At 45.2% G+C, this 15863-nt stretch overlaps 1 protein-coding gene across 2 annotated transcripts; it reads right to left on the bottom strand.

Annotated features, from left to right (window-relative positions):
- Positions 1 to 3729: 3729 nt before the first annotated feature.
- Positions 3730 to 13911, bottom strand: LOC112935039 (membrane-spanning 4-domains subfamily A member 6D-like). 2 transcript variants are annotated; one of them, XM_026018619.2, is made up of 7 exons: positions 13791 to 13911; positions 12150 to 12309; positions 10715 to 10849; positions 9323 to 9379; positions 6758 to 6970; positions 4758 to 4859; positions 3730 to 3953 (listed from the first exon to the last, which is right to left on the bottom strand). In XM_026018619.2, exons 1-7 carry the CDS (start codon positions 13865 to 13867, stop codon positions 3858 to 3860), a joined length of 840 nt encoding a protein of 279 aa, XP_025874404.1. In that variant the 5' UTR covers positions 13868 to 13911; the 3' UTR covers positions 3730 to 3857. The 2 variants fall into 2 exon arrangements, with proteins under 2 accessions (XP_025874404.1, XP_025874406.1); XM_026018621.2 differs by having other exon boundaries at positions 13797 to 13882.
- Positions 13912 to 15863: the final 1952 nt, after the last annotated feature.

Genomic DNA, 15863 nt, shown 5'->3' with positions numbered 1-15863 from the left:
ACCATCCATGGCCACATGGCCCTCTCTACAACATGGCAGCTTTGACTTCTAGACCTAGATATAAGGGGCTTGTGTGATTAGGTCACGGCTGTTGGGACAGTCTCCCCTTGATTAACCCCAAATCAACTCCTAGTAATATTACTTATATCCTCAAAAGTCCTTTTGCCATAAACCATAATTTGGGGAGTGATATTTCATGATATTCACTAGTTTCACTCAATACCTGTTCCCAAGGCAGCCCCGGTGGCCCTGCAGTTTAGTGCTACCTTTGGCCTGGAGATGTATCGTCACATCTCCAGGTGTGATCCTGGAGTCCCGGGATCGAGTCCCAGGTCGGGCTCCCTGCACGGAGTCTGCTTCTCCCTCTACCTGTGTCTCTGCTCTGCCCCCCTCTCTCTGTGTCTGTCATGAATAAATAAATAAAATCTTAAAAAAAAAAAACCTATTCCCAAAATGGGAGGAAAGTTTTATACTGTAATATAATATAACACAATATATTTATATATAATTACATATTATAATATTTATTAATATTATAATTTATGAATTTGTATTATATTGCATTATTATGTTAAGATTATATATATGTATATAAATGCATCAGCATAAGTAGGTTAATAGTGTTCAAGTCTTTTATTTTCTTCTTCATTTTCTGTCTAGTTTTTCTTCCAGTGCTTGAGGATAAAATATGGAAACCCAATTTTGCTGAATTCTTTCAATCCTAACAGTTTTTGCTTCCTATGATTGAAGGGGTCTGCTGTTAAGTACACATTTATTTACAATTGTTTCTGCCTGTCTGTTGACATTTTTATCATTATGACACATCCCTCTTTCTCTGTAATAACGTCTCATATTAAATATATTTTATTTCATATGAATATAGCCACTCCAGCTCCCTACGGTTATGGTTTGTGTCTTTTTGAAGATGCAAACGATGAATAATTTCTGAAAGATGCATTGTACTCCTGATTGCTGACATGTGCAGACAAAGTTTGCAGATGTGATTCTGTGGTGTCCAGTTAGCAGCCCGCAGGGAGATTCTCCAGGGAAACTGACTGCTTATCCCCACCTGCCTTTTGATTTGGGGAGGGGGGGGGGGGGGGGGGAGAAGGGGGAAAGTGTTTCTCTTTATCACCACTGGATGTCAGTAGAGTCTCCTGTGCAGAAGCTCTGAAAAAGGCCCTTTCTTCTAAAATCTTCCTTTGTAGCAAAGGGGAGAGAAAATAACTGTGGTGGAAGATTCTCTGTTTGGAGCACTATACAGATTCTCTTGAGGAAAGGAAGGATTTTATGAGATGAAGCAGTTTTGAAATCCCAGGGGTGGATTGAAATTAAAATTGATTAGAGGATCGAGTTGGTGTAGGGGAGAAGGGGAGGTGGAAGAAAATAGAAATAAAACCCAAGGTAACTGAGCATCTTCAACGTGCCAGATATAATGGTGAGCTTCACACACGCATTTTCAATGTAGCGTCGCATCTCCAGGTGGACGCCAGTCTCATTGCCCTCACGCTAGAGGGGTACTGCTACTTAAAGGACATGGATGCAGCTTGGTGGTTATGTTGAACGGAGGATGAGAATTGACCTTGAGTGTTGTTGCCTAAAGGGATGGCCGCCTTTTCTGAGAAGGGGGTCAAAGCTAAGAGAGGCCCAGGAGGAGCTCCAGGTACTAGAGATTTATTATACTGGTTGCTCATGATGGAAGTGGTGGTGTGGTGTGGTGAAGATACGGGGAGCACACCTACTGTGTGTGGAAGGAGGGTGGCCTATGGGGTTGACAGCCCCACTGGTAGCATGTCCACTGAGGAGGTGGCGTCCTCAAAGGAGGGAATTTCTCTTTCCTACTCACACACTCACCTATATCCTCTACAATCTTACAGGCAGAGAAGGGTGTTCTTTCTTTGGTGCTCAGATAGCACTTAGTGCCTTCTATGGTGCTTCTCTATCTCTATTGTCATCTGTTTTCCTCCTTTGATTATGAATTCCCTGAAGCCAAGGAGTATTTCTTACTCACTTCTGTAATCCTGGCATCCAACCTGGTGTCTGGTACCCCCAAAGTGCTCATAAATGTAGAACATCCATAATAAGCCAATAAATAAGAGGAATGGTGTCCATATGTGTGTGTAAGGAGGGAGGGCAGAAGAACGAGAGAAGACAATGAGGAGAGAGTTTGAAGAAAAAGCTAAAAGCAAAAACCAACATTCTACTCGCAGAATGAAGAATAGACCAGAGAAACTGAGCGCCAGATACGACACAGTGGGTCAAGGCAGGGAAAATATGAGAAAAATCTTCCAAAGAAACGGAGCTCATATAAAATTAAGAGGAGTCTTTCTAAACCAGCCTCTGTGTGTGTGTGTGTGTGTGTGTGTGTGTGTGTGTGTGTGTGTTGAGGCTTAACATTTACCCAGGAACAATTGTTCTTTCTTTTTTTGAAATCAGGAAAAAATATGAACTGGCTGTCTCTTGATAAGTATTCCAGTTAGCCTTTGTTTGCTTATTTGTTTTTTTTGAATGCTTGCTGAGGGAGAAGGGAGTTCAAATCTAGGTTTATATCTATCATTGTTGACTTACTCTCTATTTAAAAGGACAAGTAAAAAAAAGAGTTTCTAAAAATATGTAATGATGATTTTGTGATATTTGCAATAAGTATATACTTAGTCTTCCTTCTAATTCCTGGCACAGATCTGTGGAATCTCCTAACTGATAGAGCTGTAAAGATGCAAATTTTTGTGTTAGTGAATTGACTTTCAGAAAGCCCTCAGGGAACCTAAGATTGGGGTTAGGGAATGTTCCCAGGCAGAGAAACCAACCTTGTGATTAGAGGATGGGGACTTTCAGTACCCCTCCCCAGGCCAACCTCTGGAAAGGACACAGGGGCTAAAAATTGGGTGTAATTACCAATGGCCAAAGATTTAATCAATCCTGGGTATGTAGCAAAGCCTCCCTAAAATGCCAAAAGGGCAGTATTGGGATAGTTTCCTGGTAAACGCTGGGAGATTCGGGGAGAGAGGTGCTCCACACCCCTTCCCATTTCTTGCCCTCTGTTTCTCTTCCACATGGCGATTCTAGAGTTATATCCTTTTATAATTAACTGGTATTCTAGGAAGTGAAACATTTCTCTGAGTTCTGTGAGCCACTCTAGGAAATTCATTGAACCAAGGAGGGGGTCTGGGGAACCTCCATCTATAGCCAGTGGGTCAGGAGCTCAGGTGATAACCTGGACCTGCTACTGGCATCTGAAGCGGGAAGGGAGTGGTAGGGATGGTCTAGTAGACTGAGCCCTTGACCTGTGGGGTTTGATGCTATCCTCAGGTGGAGAGATGGCATTAGCATTGAGTTAATAGCTTGGTGGTGTTGAGAAACTACATATCATAGTAATCCAATAAAGATTTTATCTTGAAGCCAGTTCCTAAGGCAGCTCCTGGGACTTAACTGTAGGGGGCTTGTCTGCATGCCGCAATGAGTAAAATCATGTGATACACTAGTGTCTACCACAAAAGAGTCTGAACACCACCTTTAATCGGTTAACTCCGGTTTTCACTTAAGGGGGACATGAAAGAGTTTTCTCCTTGACTTCCCCAGGACCCCTGAATCACACCATTGTGTCTAGTTTCTTGGGAAATGTCCATTTGTCAGTCTTGTCCATGGTAATTCACGCATCTGTGCTTTGCCTCATGGCAAATCAGGAGACCGTCCTTGAACACACAATTCAGTAACATCAAAGCAAAGATATATATTTTTGATATTTATTACATAAAAGCCTACATTTCAGAGAATTCAGGCTTTGCTTTCTTGAGTTGGGTTTCTTTGGTTGGTTTTGATATTTTATCATAAATCCAAACTTCTGATGAATATTTCCCCTAAGAAGTCAATAGTTTTTCATATCCAGGGTCAGAGAATCCCTTGATGGGTTTGCCGGATTCATTCTTGTTACCCTGAGGCAGGAAAAGCACACTCTAAAAGAAACAAAAGATATTAGTTCTTTATATCCATGTTCTTCATATGTTAGTTCTTCAGACTTCGTTCAGGTTTAGCTTCATATATATACATTTATCTCAATGCCATTTCCTCCATCTTTGCATATATACATATATGTAGCACACAAGAGGAGCATAGCATGTCGTTAAGTTCTTTAAGAAGTGCTGCTCATCGGCTCAGTATTTATCGTGCTTTCTGTACCAAAATGCTGGATAAACCAAGGCTTTTTAATTTAGTGAAATAAAGCCATGAGTCCATGGTGGTGGTAGGGTGCTGTGCCATGGAATTTGAAACAACAATTTTTTTAAAAGTATCTTTCAGGTGAAAAAACAATTTTAAGATCACAGGAAGGTGAAACCAGAGCATAGGACATTTACAGAGTCCAGTCATGTGTGCAAATGCCCTTGACCAAGTCAAGGTTGTTAGACAGCCTAGGGCTGTGGTAGGAAGTGTTCTTGTCCGGAAAACACACGAACCAGGTCCTAGGGATCTGATCACAAACTCATCCTCAATGGCAGGCAAGCCATTCAACTTCCAGGTTTCTTCACTTACAAAATAGAAAGATTGAGCCCGTCCACTTGTCAGGTTCAACCAGCCCATTTGCTTAGGCCTCAGCCGGTCAACTGCTTTCCTCATCTGTCTTCCATCCCCACCCAGCCGCCTGCCATGTGTATCTCATGACTCACAACCCCCGCCCTCTGCCACCCTTGCTGATGCTCAACACAGCCCAGAACTGGAGGTCCCCCTGGCAGGACTGGGGGGGGGGGCGGCAGCACACTCACCCCAGTGAAGTCTGAGCGAGCCTGTTTCCACCAAACCACGGCAGCGAGCCAGGCCAGGCACAACTCCAGCACCGTGCAAATCAGCATCACAGACAGAGTTCCCTGAAATTCAGGACATACAAGGTGGGCGGTGCTTGAGCCAGCCTAAGCCATCATGCCTCGCTCAGTGGTGCCTGCAGAGGTGAAGACCACCTGCACCATCAGGGGATGATGAAGGAAGAACATCCCTCAGCGAGACAACGCTGCTCCTTCCCAGCCTAGCAGTTGGCTTCATTGGATCCCTCTGCTTATCTGTCCCCTCGAGAGGGAGGCTGAGCAAGAAGTACGGCAGCTACGCATAATCCATTTTGTACATTGTTTCTTATCCCACAGAGACACGGTGACGTCCGATGCCACTGTTCCCTCAGTGAGTGGTGCAATAACGTCCAGGACTGACAAGACAGCTTCCACCCAGCCTCCCCTCTACCACTTAGTAGCTGTGTGAGCCAGAAATCTCCACATTTATCAGACGCACACAATGATAATTGTTCTGAGGTAGTTGAGAGTCAGTCAGGTTTTGACACCATGGGTGCAAGCCTTTTGAAAAATTCAACATTAGCACCCCCTTTGGATGGGCTTTCTTACCCTTTCTTGATGTCCGTGAGAGTTAGCAAGAACAATCGAGGCAATAAACAGCACACACAAAGGTGCCGCCATTGCTGACAACCCAAACAACTCAACAAAGATCCTGCACCTAGGACCAGGTCCTACCACTTCGGTCCCAAGGCATCCTTCACGCAGACCTGGCAGCCTGATAGAACAGGAGAGAACACGTGATGGCACAAACCTCTAAGCCTCTTTACCTACAGTCCCGGAGGAAATACAGCTCGTTCACATTACCTGGAGATCATCCCGCAAGCACGTGCAGGATCATCCCTTTGTGTGTAAAGCAAAGTCATTCCTCATGAATTCGTACTTTAGCCATTACACAAAACCCTCCCGGGCCTCTCTCCAGGATTTTCCCAAGGTGCAGCTGCCTCCCCCCCGCCCCATGTGTTGGTTTATGCCAACTACTATCAACCTCATTTGCATGTACCCTTCCTCACTTTAATATCATGAGCCTGGAGAAAAGCCCCTGGGCCCAGCTCCAAAAGGAATGGTGAGCAAGTGGGTCTTGACCAGCTCTGTCTGCATCTGGCCCCCCTCCCCCTGTGGCCTTGACATAACTCACTTTGTGGTTGCGAGACAAGAGACATTCTGTAACCTCTTTATTCTTATGTTGCCTGGGTCCCTCCCCGTGTTTTCTGACCATATGCAAACCCTTAATGCTCCAACTTAAGGCATTATACCTGTGAGCCAAACCTCATTGCTTTCTTTTCGTCAATGATGGCGATTGTAATCAGTTCCCATTCTCCATATTCCTACACTTCTCATCTCCCAGTTTAATAAATCCCACCTCTAAATATCACAACCAACAATGATGTTGCCTTCTCACCCGATGCAACCTTTTCATCACTGGGGTCACTGGAAGGAGGAGAAGCCCTCAGCTGTGAGGCCCTATTTCTTCCTCCCCTCTTCTTGGTGCTGGGCCCGGTGTCTGCTGACACTGAGTTAACACCTCAGCACACATACTTGCCGTGTTTCCTGACCATTTGGGTCTTCCTGCTCTGATCGCCTTTCTTAATGTACCTTCCTTCCGTATGCCAAGATTTTTGGTGGAACAAACATACTTTATGCCTCTAACAACAGAATTACTTTGATTATTAAGAAACTCTATCAGCAGTAAGTTTTAGTTTTTCATTATCAACTTGATTTGACATTTACTCTTCCATTTCACCTCACTAGTGACGTAACCCCAGAGTCTAGCCCTTGTTTCTGTCATGCCTTTTGTTCGTATAGCCCTGGCCTTCCCCTTGATGCCCGAAACAAAGAATTCGACAGATTTTCAAAAGAAGGGAGAAAAACGGTCGAGGATTTCAGAAACCTCAGAAGACTGGAACAGGTCACCTAAAAATACTTACGGCCAGAGTGCCTTTGGTCATGAAGCATTCCTCCTTAACATCAGGGTGCATAAAACGGGAGAAATATTTATAGTGTTCATGTACTTCTTTCTTGTTGTCCAAATCACAATTCCGAAAGGCAGGATCCAAAGCAGCCAGGTTGACAGAGAGGAGAACAAAACCCAGGAGAGCGCATAGAAAGCTCAAAGTGTTTGCAGCCACGGTGCTCTGAGCCTGCAAGACAATGGCCGAGTGAGCATCGCTCCCCATGAGCAACACAGACTCTCACCCCTTTTCCTGAGCTGTGTCCCTCGGGGGCTCGAGCATCAGGAGACTTCAACCAGTGTGTCTCCCCCGGTCTCAGCAACATCCCTGAGCTGGAAGCTCAGTCTCGGCTAAGTGAATGAATGGAGTGTTTCTCCCTCGGCAGGACTTTCTGCCCAGGCAGGACTTGAGTAGGCGGCAGAAAACATTGCTCTTCTAAATTCCTTCCCTGCGACCAACAGCAGGGCTTCATGTGGCCATGCCTGCAGGATCCCCCAAAAAGCATGACCAACGGTGGATAGGATTTCTCTTTCTCCCAACTCATTCAGAAGCCCATTGTGGAAGTCATTGGCCACACAGGAGGGGCCACTACTTGCACAGGGTCTCTTAAATCCTCATCCCCCAACAAAGATGAGTGTGGGGACATAGTTCTGAGGCTTAGGTGAGCACTGGTGTGGGCAGGATCTGGATGGTCCCAGCCAGGGCCCCCCTGTGAGTGTGGCCAGAGTTCTAGCATCAGGCCCAAGGATGGTAATACGCATGAGCTGTGGGGGGAGGTAGAAGATGAGCCTGGATGTCAGGAAACTGAGGTCCTAGTGTGATCTTGGTCTGAGATCCTCTCTGTTTTCTGAAGTGTTCACTTCTTCAGTTTCATTTCTGTCTCTGGGTTTCATTTCTACATTTAAGAGGTGAGTGAGAGCAATAAATACACTGATATCAAAAATGTGTTCCCTTCTACCCCAACTCACAGAAGGGGGAAGAACTAGGGTTATTCTGAAAGTTGTATTTATGGGTAATTGTGGTCCAGGGCACACTCAAGAGCCATAAATAAGAATATTACTAAAAAAAAAAAAAAAGAATATTACATACTCCCATCTAGGTTCCTCCTCCTGTACTGGCTCAGCAGTTGGACTTGGGGCGGGGGAACTGTGGAGAATCAGCAGGGCATTTTCTCTGCTGACCCCCGATGCCTAAAACAATGACTCAAGTAGGGCTCCTGGGCCTCTTGATAATCACAACAGTCATGATTCCAGAGGATATATTTCTTAGAGTGATTTAGGTTTGTTCTGGGACAGTCTTCTTCCCCAGCCTCCAAAAGGGCTGGGTAATGTGAGAATACAGTAGAATTTACGACAGGCTAGATGACTCTGCTGAGCCAGAGTGTAGCCACACTCCATATCCTTGAGTTCGGTGCCCTAGTCACTCTGGTATTGTTCTTCTCTGGGTAAGAGCTTCATATGCTTGCCCCAAAAATCTAGAGGTAGGGGGCTCCTGGGTGACTCAGCAGTTGAGTGCCTGCCTTTGGATCAGGTCGTGATCCCAGGATCCTGGGGTGGAGCCCTGCATCAGGTTCCCTGCTCAGCAGGGAGCCTGCTTCTCCCTCTCTCTCTACCGCTCCCCCTGCTTGTACTCTCTCCTCTCTCTGTCAAATAAATAAAATTTTAAAAAAGAAATTCAGTTTCCCAATTTCACTAGCCACATTTCAAAGTATCAGTTGCAACAAGTAACAAAACAGGCAGCATGACTATTGCATCTCCATCATCACAGGAAGTCCTGCTGGACAGTGCCGACCTAGTAGTTTGGAGGCTAGGTGAGGGTTCCAAATGATCAGTCTCCAAATTCTGGTGAAAAAGGGAGATAAATTGGCATTGTCTTGACTGGTTGCTCTAACATCCTCATGCCTTCGGGAAATTCTTAAGAGCAGAGCTTCCAAAATGTGTTTCTGGGCTGCTGTGTTACATGGCCTTCTCACACATGACCCCCAACATCAAACTACTTGTGGGATCTAAGATTGAGTGAAGACTTAGTGAAACTTTACAGAGTAGATCCCTTCTCCCTAGAATCCAGCTTTCCTTTCCCTGCCCTCCCAATTATGGTTTTTCTTAGAAGAGCTAAATGCAGGTAAAGCTGTCTCCTTAGCCAACATTTTGACTGGGTTCTCTCAGGGCTTTGGACAGATGGGCCTGCACAGTGAATCCACAACAAACGGACCTCTTTATAACACTGTCACTTTCTTTGTCATTGAAGGCCATTACCATTAAAAAGACATTCTGGGGAGACAGATGTTTTCTAGAATAGTTTCCTGAGCACCGGTCTAGGACATAATACAACACCCTGAATGAAGAGTGTGATTTAAGGTACAGTGGTTAGAGGAGTGTGCACTGGGCTGGAACATGTATGAGCCGGGCTCAACTCCTGACTCTGCCAAACATCTGCTCTCAAACTGAGTTTCCAAGTGTGTAAGGTAGAGACCTTGACCTTGAGAGTTCTCCCTCAATTTCATTTCGATCCATGAGTTGTGGGTTTTGGTTCTGTACTCACCAAAGGCTTAGTTGACTTTTTCTCCATGACGATTGATAGAATTCCAGAAATGACAAACTACTCAGAAAGGAGAGACAATGGCAAGGTCAGTTTCTACATAAGGTGTAGCCACAATGTTATTAGCAGGATGTTTATGGAAAACTTCTATGGAAACAGTCCTGGGAAACCAAAGACCAACAATGTAAGACCCAATTAAGTACACGAAGCTCCCCCCGCCCCTCCAGGCCACAGCGTATTCAGAAAAGCATGATAATGTAGATATAAGTAGGAATCTGTCCCAAGTAAACAAAATGAGGATCTTAAGAGCCAGGAAAGAAGGTGTTTTTTAAACAACAGAGAAGAGAGTTTTTGAGCTAGACATCATATAGAGAAAAGTACAAAAGTGATGGTAAGGAAAAAGGAAGGAAAGGGGGCAGCTAACGTATACAGGAGGACAGAGACACACACTTAAGTGAGTGGCTCCTCAGGGTGGACTGGCAGCTGAGATCAGAGAAAAGACGAGCCTGAATGCAGAGAACCATTAAGGCTGGGTTCTGGAAATCAAAGATACTATTTTACAATATTCATAATCTGATAGGTTTGGGACAGCAAAGTCACAGAAAATTCTTTAACAATGGGAAAAAAATGGACCACGCAGGGAGAAGAGAAAAAGTTGTAGATCCCACAGCCCCAGCATTAAGCTTTAGGTCTGCCTGACTAAATCCTGGGTCGTCAAAATTGGACAAGGTACCTCTAGCGATGTGGGCTGTGCTTCATGACTTTCTCTCAAAGAGTAGAGTACGGAAAGCGGAGGGAAGAAGTGACCTTATGGTGCAGGCACCTGCTGCCTCTCCCTCGGCCACAGGGACAAGGCAAATGTCGTCTGTGAGAAATCGTGCTGATAGCAAATGCTCTTGGTAGATACCTCACCTCTGTCCCTCCCACCTGAAAATCCATCACAACTAGTCTGAACACGGGGAACAATATCAGATGAACCCAAATTTAGGGACATTCTAAAACTCAAAGCATCCTGACCAGTGCTACTCAAGCCTACCAACATCCTCAAGGGCAAGTCTGAGAAAGCGTAGGGGAGCCGGAGGAGACACAACGACTAGGTGTCATGTACTATCTTTCATGGGATCTTGGAACCGATAGCAGGACAGACTCGGGAGATGCTTGAGGTGATGAGATGAAAAGTAAGATTTTCAAAGGAAATAATTATTGGAGCTAACCAAGAAATAGATTTAGAATCAGGCAAAGTCTTCCCTGCCACCCCATCAACCCCTGGACTGAACACACACAGGGAAACCTCTTCGACCATGCAGCAGAAATACACTGAGCTGCCAGCTGCAGAGCCTACCCTATGGCATCTTCTCCAGCACCCACCCCATCCTCCTACGGATCTCTACTCACACACAAGGCTCCTATGAATGGGTAAGAAGTCTTCAACAGGACGGAAAGCACTGCGGTAAAGTGTGAAGAGGAGGGAGCGAATGCCAAAATAATTCCCAAGATCAACAGCATCGCTCCACACAGGATCTGAATGGTCTGTTGGAAGTAGGATTAAAGTCAGCATTTGGAAATTTGGAGAAGCCTGCATCTTTGTCTCTCCCAGGGTGCTTCACTTATCACCTTCTGCTGGACCCAGCAACGGATACAGACATTGTAAAAGCTCCGGAGTGAGAGCTCTGCAAAGAGCTGGAGGAGATGCTGCTGAGCCGCGGGAAGCTGCTGTCCCGGGCCGCCTGGCGAGCGTCTGGCAAGCCCTCAGGCACCTCTGCCTCTCTGGCCCTTGTCTGCTCCTGCTGGTTGCTCCCAGCCCCATGCTAGACCTTTTTCTCTGGCTCTCGGGGTCCGTTGCTACCAACTCTCCTTCTACATCTTACGGGAACAGGTGACATTTGAGAGCCCTCACATGCACTCTTAGCCCTGGTGGTGTGCAGGTGCCTCCTTACATACCCAGACCCGGCTGGACACAACAGAGAGCCGGCCCTCTGGCCAGTTCCTTGACCCCGATAGCTGAGGATCTCGGCTTCCAAGTGGCCACGTTTTCCTCCTTGACATCCACCTCAGATATTTATGGCCCTGCTAACACTTACCAAGCCAAAGTTTCCAAACATTATGTCCCACAAGGCTCCTAATAACCCACAGGATCACACATACAAGGCAAAGGAACCACTCCCACCAGGTTCTGCAAACTTAGGTCTTAGAAGCGCGGGGGCAATTCCAGGAGGCAGGCTCTATAGGCCCTTCCAGTCCCAGATATATATCACTACTTGCCCTCCTCCCTTTGCTCCAAGGAGCTTCTTTAATAAATCATTCATGAGAGGAGAGAAGCCAGCAAAAGGAAAATATCTCTGTTCTCAGAAAGGAAGTTTATTTCCTATAATTTGCAGTGAGAGAAAAAATTTCCTTAAAAAATAGATTCTTAAGCATGCAATTGGTGAACACAGAGAAAAAAAGTACCTAAAATATGAAATTATTTACCAACATTACTTTTGTAAAAAAAAATATACAGATGTACAGCTTTTTGTATGCCAATTATTCCTCAAGAAAGTGTCTTTTTTAAAATAGGAAAATGTTGAGAAGTGTGCTATCGCAAACAGGCAGAAACATCACCCAAAAGTCAATTGCTCAGATTCAGAATAGGAGAAAAACACTTTAAACATCATGCGTTGTCTGGGGAACGTTCAAATGGCTCTCCAAGTGGCTTCCACTGGTCTGCCCTTCAACCCAGATTTCCTCTGGCAAAACCTAAGAGCCTCCAGACTCATGATGTAGACCACATGAGTAGTCTTTCCTACGCCCCCTCCCCATCCCTTTCCAGCGTATTCTGAATTGGACTTACCCCAAGAACTTTGACCTCTGCCTTTAGACGTTTCTCTAGGCTGTCTTGCCTCTGCTTGGTAAGTTTGGGTTCCCCTGTTTGGGGGAAATTGATGCCATTTGGTGTCAGAACTATGATAGTCTCACTGGCCATGGGTTGTGAAATGATGGTGCCACCAATACTGGAAGAGAAAATAAATTCAGCTCTAAAAAAGTTTGGAGTTCCCAGGTCTCCTCAAACCGGAAGCCAGTATTTTCCCATCAGTCCTGACTTGACCTATCCTTTAGGGAAGGAAGCTGATAGCATGGAACTGTGAAAACCACAAAAATCTAGTATCATGAATATTGACCACAGTTGGCACATTCCATTTGTTCTAGATAAGACGCCCATCACAGGGAAGCAGCAGCACTGATCTTCAGAGGTCTCGCTGTCCAGTGCCAAACGGTCACACAAAACTTGCAATATGTAGAAATCTCTTTCCTCTAGTTCTACCCACAAACTGAATTGCCAAATATTCAATGGATTTCACCCTCAAACTTTCCTGCGGTTCTTTTGGTCAAAGTCTTCCTATTCGGGTTCTGCAGATCTCATGTTCTATTCATTTTTTTAGTTCAATAAGAATACGTAGTAGGATTAATCCTAGGTATTTTTTATTGTATTTTACTGGACATTATCCTGTAATGCCTTTTAGTTTTTTTTACTTTTTTTGTAGTACAGTTTGTTACATTTATTAAAAATTTAATAAAATGTATGTGCCTATCTATTCTTTTATTTTTTTTAAGTAAGCTCTATATCTAATATGGACTTTGAACTCATGACCCTGATTCCAAGAGTCACATGTTCTACTGAGCCAGCCAGGTGCCTCCATCCCACAACACCTTTAATCTTACAACAACGCTCTACATTAGTTAGTGCTTTAGATAGCAACACCACATTTAGTTAGAGAAACCCTGGACCAAAAAGTTTATTATGAGTGGAAATAAAACCATTTTGTCTATATGCATGGGAAAGAGTTAATGTTGATGAAATATTTGCAGTTATAATGATTCCTCGGGCAGTGCCACACACCCGGGGAGCGGTAGAGCCAGGGTTGGGCCCCAGCTCTCTCTGAGTCTGGAACCTCTGCACTATTCATTAGAGCATGTGACCTCTTTGTCCATCCTCCCGGCATCAGACCCTGTGCCTGCGTTGAGTCAGTCTGGAGAAGCAGCAGCATGCAGAAGTATGGCAACAGGATCTGGAGTCATGAAACCCAGGTTCAAGGCTGGAGCCCTCTGGTTGCCCACCTCAAGGGCCAGTTACCTGTGGTGTTGGCGGTATTCACCATAGTAGTGGCAAGCTCAGCTTGGATTTCTGTTTTGCAGCACCAGTCTCAGCCCAGGAGCACCTGCTTTGCGCAGGGCCCAAGAGCATCCGAAGAGGCAGGAGCTGTGCTCCCATTAATCACATGGCCTCAGGTAAAGGGCTCACCGAGATCACACAGAAAACAGCAGAAAGAATTAAACCAGATACTCCTTCCCTCTGTTCACTCAATTTCCCAAATACTCTGGTGCCCCTTCACTTCGTTCCAGAAGCTTCCAGTCAAAGATCCCCTCTCAGGGAAGCAGAGTAGAGCAGTCCCAGAGAGTGGAACTTTGAAAACAGTCTCTCAGCACTGCCTACCTGTACCTGTGGATCAGCCCATGGGCTCCCGCTGCGTGCTCACAGACGCCCAGGAGACTGTAAGTCTGGGCTCTCATGCACTCCTGTAGAATATTTTACTTGTCTTCATCTTTGGAAAGTCACCAGCCCTTCCTTAGTCAAGAGTTTACACACAGGATGTGATACTAAACAGATAGTAGATTTGTGAAATGTGCCTGCACTTGCTTTTTTCCCCACAAACTCCTACATCTTCAGAAAAGTCTTAAGTAGAGCCACCTAATGACTGGAAAAAAGTAGGTATCCCAGGGCGCGCTCTGTGTGCGTTGCCTCCCGATGCTCAAACAGTGGGGTGCAGTCCTGTCCTGGGCTTTGACAAAGCAGGAGCTCAGCCCCATGAGGGACAGCCACAGCCTCTTCCTCTGCGGTGGAATGTGCTAGTCACCAGTGAAATCTATAGCCCAAGCAAAGATCCTCTCCACACTCTGTCTTCTCCTCTCTACTGTTATTACTGCAAATGATTCCAGAGGAGTTACAAGGATTGCGTGGCACAACACACATAAGGAGCCTGGTACCGTACCGAGTCTGAACTCTCTAACCCAGCTTGGAGGGAAAGGCCTAGCAGAGCAGTCAATACCTGTGTTAGTAAATTGACAGCTCTTCTCCCGTAGAAACACTAATGACATTTTGGATTGGATAATTCCGCGTGGCAGTGCAAGGAGGTCCCGTCCTGGGCACCACAGGATGTTTAACAGGATCTCTGGTCCCTATTCCCTAGAGGTCAGGAGCACAGCTCACCCCAGATGTGACCAGTAAACACGGTGCCAGATACTGACGATGTCCCCTGATGGAAGCTGATGAATCTCCTCTTTGACAACCACTGATCTGAGAGAAACTTTTTTTCTGTGACTGCTGCATAAAGGCAAGCATGTAAGAAACGAAGCATTATGGTCCTTAAACTCATTGATTTCTCTGGTTTTTATTTTTAATCATGGTAAAAAAAAAAAACATACACACACACATATAATTTACCACCTTAGCCATTTTTAAGTGTATAGTTCAGTGGTGTTAAGGATATTCACCTATTCACCTTGTCCTGCAACAGAGCTCTAGAATATTTTCTTTCTTTTTCTTTTTTTCTTTCTTCTTCTTCTTCTTCTTTTTTTTTTTTTTTTTTTTTTTTTTGTAAAATGAGAGCTCTATAGCCATTGAACGGCCACTCCCCATTTCCTCCATTCTCAGCCCCTGGCAACCATCACTGTGGCTGTTTCTGTGAATCTGACTACATGTGACACGTCCCATGCATAGAACTCCATCATGTTTGTCCTTCTCTGACTGGTATATTTCACGTAGCAGAATGTCCTCGAGGTTCATCCAGGCTGTCATAATATTCCTGAATATTATTCCACTGTCTACATATGTCACTTTCGGTTTATCCACTCATCTGTCAATGGAAATTTGAGTGGTTTCCTTGACTACTGTGAGTAATGCTGCCATAAATGTGAGTGTCGCACCTTTTTGAATTAAGATAATTCGTAGCTCTCCTTTTCCTTAGAGCCAGTTTCCAAACATTTATTTTGGTTTGGTTGTGCCATGCTTTCTTGTTTCTCTCTATGCCTTGGGATCTTTTGTTGACTTGGGGAATTTGAAAAAAAAAAAAAGTCACCTCCTCCAGTCTTTCGAACTGGCTTCCTAAAGGGGAAGACCTTTGTCAATCAGCATGGCTCGAGGTTCTGGGGACGTTTCCAACCTTTTCTCAGGATGTGTGTGCTCTGCACATGTACATAAACTTCCCAGTTAGGGAGGTTTCCTTGCTTCTTCTCTGGACCCGTGCTCTTTCTTCCCCTGATGTCTGTATGCTGTGCTACAGTCACTCTGGTGCTGTGACAAGCCACAGCACTTGCTTTCCTCTTAGAGACCCCCAATCTCACATCACAACTGTGCAGCTTCCCTCAGCACTCCAGATCCGGTGAGACAGAAACCGATCCCTCTGGCAGCCCCTTGAAAATCCTGAATGCTGGACACATGCTCTGTGCCTCCATTCTTCTTTTCCTCCTGCGTAGAGAGCTGGAGTTGGGAGTTTTCTCCTGACTAGGG

The sequence above is a fragment of the Vulpes vulpes genome, unplaced genomic scaffold (genome assembly GCF_048418805.1).
Source record: "Vulpes vulpes isolate BD-2025 unplaced genomic scaffold, VulVul3 u000000659, whole genome shotgun sequence".
Classification (NCBI taxonomy): domain Eukaryota; kingdom Metazoa; phylum Chordata; class Mammalia; order Carnivora; family Canidae; genus Vulpes; species Vulpes vulpes.
Note: the sequence above shows the minus strand (reverse complement) of the source record. Positions and strands in the feature narration are given on the sequence as shown.

Excerpts from the sequence above, each read along its gene's own strand:
- LOC112935039 (XM_026018619.2), bottom strand. The coding sequence starts at position 13,867 with ATGAGAGCCCAGACTTACAGTCTCCTGGGCGTCTGTGAGCACGCAGCG. Across the intron at positions 12,310-13,790 it reads GGGCTGATCCACAGGTACAG|TATTGGTGGCACCATCATTT; the intron begins GTAGGCAGTGCT and ends TTTCTCTTCCAG. Across the intron at positions 3,954-4,757 it reads CTCGCTCAGACTTCACTGGG|AGTGTGCTTTTCCTGCCTCA; the intron begins GTGAGTGTGCTG and ends TGTTTCTTTTAG.